Source organism: Mus pahari, chromosome 6, assembly GCF_900095145.1.
Source record: "Mus pahari chromosome 6, PAHARI_EIJ_v1.1, whole genome shotgun sequence".
Lineage (NCBI taxonomy): Eukaryota > Metazoa > Chordata > Mammalia > Rodentia > Muridae > Mus > Mus pahari.
Window position 1 is genome coordinate 60,613,635 of NC_034595.1, and position 6,190 is coordinate 60,619,824.

A 6,190-nucleotide genomic window follows, 5' to 3' on the forward strand; every position below is an offset into this window, starting at 1 on the left:
GACCTTTGGAAGAGCAGTCGGGTGCTCTTACCCACTGAGCCATCTCACCAGCCCATGCAATTCTTAAAATACAAAGTTTACATGGACTTTGTTGTTTGAGTTACCAATATGATCTTTTTCTCATTTGTTATAAAGCTATGTCCATTTTTAGTACAATTTTAGGTTCAATTTGATGGTACCCACTGAGGAGTTATATGAAGGCTACATTGAGTACTTTTTCTTCCCAGGGATTATCATCTTACAAATTATTATGCCCCAATAATGTATTTAAGTATGAAAGTTCAACTGGGGTAAAGAATATAAGTAACAGCATTATTATTATTATTATTATTATTATTATTATTATTATTTGTGGAACTATACTAAAATACCTTTTAAAAACAGCAATATTGCTGGGCAGTGGTGGCACACGACTCTAATCCCAGTACTTGGGAGCCTGAGGTAGGCGGATTTCTGAGTTTGAGGCCAGCCTGGTCTACAGAGTGAGTTCTAGACAGGGGTACACAGAGAAATCCTGTCTCGAAAAACAAAACAAATAAAAAAAACCCACAGCATTACTGTAAGAATATAGTAATAAGTTTTTTTTTTTTTTTGAAGCATTTTGGTATCTCCTATGTTTTAGAGCTGTGTCCTCAGTTTTACTTAGGTACTTTTTTCCCCATGATAAATTAATGCATGCATATTAATAGAAGGCAGAAATAAATAGTTCCTACTTATGACTAACCTCTCATAGAGCTAAGGGATAGTCTTTCAACTATTTTATGTGTGATGCTTTTGTCTAGTAAAACTTGGAACACAGGGTAAATATTTTGGTTTGGAGTTGAGTCATCCTAATTTCTCATACAAATGGCCAGTCAGTATATTACAGTCTGAATTCTAAATACCAGTTGTTTTATCCGTTTATCAAAAATGGATCAGAAGACACTTTAAGAGCAAAAGATCGATGTAACTTTAATTTTTTTCAAACATCTATGTGATGGTTTTGTATATACTTTGCCCGGGGAGTGGTACTGTTATAAGGTCTGGCCCTGTCGGAGTAGATATGGCCTTGTTGGAGTAGGTGTGTCAGTCTGGGTGTGGGTTTTTTCTTTTTTAAAGATTGATTGATTGATTGATTGATTATATGTAAGTACACTGTAGCTGTCTTCAGACACTCCAGAAGAGGGTGTCAGATCTTGTTATGGATGGTTGTGAGCCACCATGTGGTTGCTGGGATTTGAACTCAGGACCTTTGGAAGAGCAGTCAGTGCTCTTAACCACTGAGCCATCTCTCCAGTTCTGAGTGTGGGTTTTAAGACCCTCATCCTAGCACTGTGGAAGCCAGTATTCTGCTAGCAGCCTTAAGATAAAGAGATAGAACTCTTAGGTCTGCCTGTACTGTGCTTGCCTGGATGCTGCCATGACCTGCCTTGATGATAATAGAATGAATTTCTGAACCTGTAAGCCAGTACCAATTAAATGTTGTCCTTTATAAGACTTGCATTGGTCTTAGTGTCTGTTCACAGAAGTAAAACCCTAACTAAGACAGCCTGTTTTTAATGATGGTTCTTAAATGCTTTAACGTCCCTTGTAGCCCACCACCTACCAGAGGTAGTGGAAAAGAAAGGAGGGGGGGGGGATGCAGGGGGAGGGGAGTGGACCTGTTTAGAAAGGTTCTTTGGAACAACTCCCATCTGTGTTGTCTGGACATTAGTAGTTTAGTTCACAGGTTAACATCAGCAGCTTGATCCACTTGCAAACACTACAGATACATTAGCAGTCCAGTTTGGTCGAGTTGGGTTAGCAAACATAAATCAGCTGTGGTGGCACTACCTAGGAGAGACATCAGGCCTCAGGCCCAGCACCTGTCAGCTGGAGGATCTGGGGAGGGATACCAGGAAAAGTTTGTGCTTCTCTCAGCTAATTGAAGATCAGTGAAGATGTGAGACCAACAAGAATTGCACAACTAGCTCTATAAACAACCCTAGCTCAGCCTCCATCACTGTCACTGTCCATTGAGTCCTATTTATATCCCTCCAAATATCACGTGTCCTCCATTGGTCTTGCCTCAGCACATGTCTTATCTCAGCATGTCAGTCTGTTTCAGCTGACATCATTCTGCCAATTAGCCTGAGTGAGGAAGTAGCAAGAAACTGCAGCTCACCACCAGAAAAATTTTGGTGTATTTCTATGGAGTTCTGACAAATGCAGCTCAATGATACATTGTAAGGCAGAGCAATACATGCATGTTGTTAACAAAGAATCCTTCTTTACGTGTCCTTCCACATGCTTGCTTTAGCAGAACATCCTTTCTCCTGTGTCTGCTTTAGCAAAACATTCTGTCTTGAGTCTGCCTTAGCCTTTCATCTGTGTCTACTTCAGAAAAACACTCCTTCATGTGTTTGCCCCAGCAAAACACCATCCAACACAACTGACTTTTCCAAAGAACCTTTAAATTTCCACTTCAGTTCCGCCAGAAAGGAAATTAGACACACACAATAATAGATGCATTTCTTTTCATATTTTATGTTTTAGAAGTACTAAAAGATAAATAGAAAATACAGTACTATGAAAAGCACAGAGAAGAAGCTGTTTTCCCATCATCTATCTGCTTTACTCCAACTTAAACACTGGTATATAAAGTGATGACTTTAGAATTTTAATGTTGTGGGTTATACTTGTGGAATGAGAGTCCCTTCTATTTATTTATTTATTTATTTATTTAAGCTTGATTAGATAGTAAGATATAGGCATGAAATTATGCTCCCACCAGCTTTCTCACCTCTAGAAGATTCTGTGCATGTTACTTTGTGTATCTGTCTTCTCAACTGGTATATATGTACCCTTAAGACAGACACTGTCTGTATCTTATATCTAAACAGAAAATTACTCTGTCATTTGGTTAAGCAGCATTTATTAAGCAATGTAGAATTATGAAATAATAGAATCTTTGAGTTAAGTTGATTTGGGGTTTTGGTTTTTGAGTTTCATGATCTCCAGACTATTGTTTGCTGCCTATGAATGTATTAATGTGTAGATATTTGGATTTCTTCACTTTAAGTCACACTAATTCACATCTCACCAAAGTTATCAAAGAATAATTTTTTGTGTGTCAATGCTACCATAATTTATTTCCAATAATAAAAGAAACATTGATTTACACCATCATTAAATTGAGTACATGTATACATTCCAATTTGCCAGAGGCACATATACCTTCTTAAGGCTGTCTAACTGCATTATTGTCTTGAGTGCTGGAAATCAGTTGAATATGCAGAGTGTTTGCTCTTCCACTAAGCTCTACGTCTACCTTTAACATTGTTTTGTTTGGTTCTTAAGAATTAATATAGTTTCATTTTATGTGCATGAGTGTTTCCTGCAAGTAAGTGTATCATGTGCATATATACCACACAGAAGCCTGAGAAGGGCAATGGCTCCTACAGAAGTAGAGTTACATGCCAAAGGTGGTGGCGCACGCCTTTAATCCCAGCGCTCAGGAGGCAGAGGCAGGTGGATTTCTGAGTTCAAGGCCAGCCTGGTCTACAAAGTGAGTTCCAGGACAGCCATGGCTGCACAGAGAAACCCTCCCGGGGGTGGGGGGGGAAGTAGAGTACAATGAATGCCAGAATGTACATACCCAGGTCCTCTAGAAGAACAGTGTTCTTATCCACTGAGGATCTCTGCAGCTTACTTTAATACTGTTCTAATTCTCCTACATAGTTGAATGATATGAAATACAAATAATCTGTAGATAGAAGTTAACCAAATAGCATGAGAATAAAATACCATTACAGAATAAATGATATGCAGCATGCGCTATAATACAAAAATATGTTACTGATAATCATCATGAACTGTTGGCATATAAAATTGTTTTGTTAACCACAGTTCTTTCACATTACTTTTTTGCTTTTTATTTTCTTGAGAGGATACACTAATTCTGAAACAGATAAAAATTTTTAGGTTCATTTTCTTACAATCTGACTACTTCCTTAAGATAATTGATACTTATGAAACTTAAACTTCAGTCAGATTTTTTTATGCTTGCCCAATTTCAATTTAAACTTCAAAATTAATTTTATTTTTTATCAGATGTACTATAAACTTTTGTAGACATAAATATATGTTCCTTAATTGTTATTGCTGAACAGCACAGACTTTTTTGTATCTTATTCTATGAATGACTCTATTAACATACCTACACTGAGGACAAGTATATATAATTTGGCCTTGTATATAATTTCTGTTTTCTCTCATCTCTTTTATACTGAAAATTAATCTTGATTACAATGTTTTTTGTTTGTTTATTTATTTGTTTTTGAGACTTTGTCTCAATATCTATGCAGTCCCAGGTGTCTTAGAACTCAGTACATAGTTCAGGCTGATTTTGAACTCATAGGGATAAACCTGCCTCTGCCTCTCAAGTGCTGAGATTAAAGGCATGTGCCAGCATGCCTGACTACCAGAATATTCTACTTAGTGAAAAGTTTTAGAATGTCAAAGCCTTCTTTATAATGTTATACCCAGGCTAATAGCTTTCTAACATAGCTTAAAAATTATAGAAAACAATAGAAACCTAAAATCCTCTTTTGATGGAAGTTATATTTTGTATAAAATTATGCACGTTACTTTTTGCAGATGTGTCTTGCTGAATCAGGCCTCTCTTATCCCTGCCATCGATTAACTGTGGGAAGAAGAACTTCACCTGTACAGACCCGTGAGCAATCAGAAGAGGTAAGCCTATTTTCCAGCTTTTCATTGAACTGAAGGCATATATCCTCCACTCAACTGCACACTTCCTGTTCTTTTTTCCTCCACAGCAATGAATTTGTAATGTTAATGTAGCATGAATGATGTCACAGTCAAATTTTGAAGGCAGAAACTTTCCATGCAGAATTATTACTAATGTTTCTTGTTCTGTTAATTTCACATTTCAACATACAGATTTCATATAAGTTATCTTTTTAGATGATTTTTACATGGAATTGTCAATTTAACAAAGCGATTTTTTTTAACCTATATAATTTAGTGACTTTATTGGAATTGAGCTTCAAGGTTCTATAACTTTAAATTAGACAATTTTATACTTATAGCAAGGTACTCAAAATCAAAGCTGACAGATGACTTATTCATTGAGAGCAGTACACACAGACTCTAAAGAATAATAACAAAAAGAAGAAAAGATAGGGTATACTTTATATTTGCTTTGTAGGTCTGTGTGTATATGGGCTATAAGATATTAAAAGGCATTGTCTTAATTCTTTCCCATAATTATAGATAATATTTCCTTGCCTAACTTTGATATTGGTCTTAAGAGGCTGGGAAAGAAATCATGAGTATTATGATTTATTGTGTCATATACTGTAAAGTTTAAAAGCAAGGCTTAAAAGCATACAACACTGCCAGGGGCCATATCTGGCAGGGTAAGGTACTAGGGAGGGACATAGCATCTGACTTAGGCCAAAGACTGATGACCTCTTACAACTCTTTACTACTGTTCTAGAGGTCAGAAGCCATTGGCTTCTGGCAATTTAACTCTCACTGTTCTGTTCTGGGACCAAAAGCTGATAACTTTTGGCAATTTTACAGAGAAAAAGAAAGTTGTGCACCGCACACACACACACACACACACACACACACACACACTTTGGCTGGGCCCAACCACGTGATCCATCATTTTCATATGTCACATGTGTGTTTATATACATATGCATATACCTACATACACATATATATGTACATACAGTCATTCATATATATATATATATATATATATATATATATATATACACACATACATATACATATACACACACATACATACATACATATATATGTATGTATATAATGTATATATACACACATTTGATGGATAGGGCTGAGCCCAAAATGCCACAGATACAAATTTGGTGAATGGGATAGAGCCTCAAATGCTGTATTTTATTTCTTTTTTATGACTTTCTTATTCCTTCTCAGACAAAAGTTCTTTATAAAATTACCTTTAGATAAAATGTTACAGAAAAGGAGAATTACAGAAGGATGACAATATTAAGTTCAAAGCATCGTTTCATTCTATAAGGTCATTATAAGTTCAAAGCACCAAGGTATTTTATATTATTTGTGACCATTGTGAAGGGTGTTGTTTCCCTAATTTCTTTCTCATCCTGTTTATCCTGTGTGTAGAGAAAGGCCATTGATTTGTTTGGGTTAA

General features: G+C 36.1%; 1 protein-coding gene across 1 annotated transcript in view; it reads left to right on the top strand.

Annotated features, from left to right (window-relative positions):
• Positions 1 to 6,190, top strand: part of Faf1 (Fas associated factor 1) — a 307,082-nt gene that overhangs the window by 165,703 nt on the left and 135,189 nt on the right. The window contains exon 9 of the mRNA XM_021200199.1: positions 4,618 to 4,713. Within this exon, the coding sequence (XP_021055858.1) occupies positions 4,618 to 4,713 (96 nt within the window). The remainder of the gene's footprint in view (positions 1 to 4,617; positions 4,714 to 6,190) is intronic.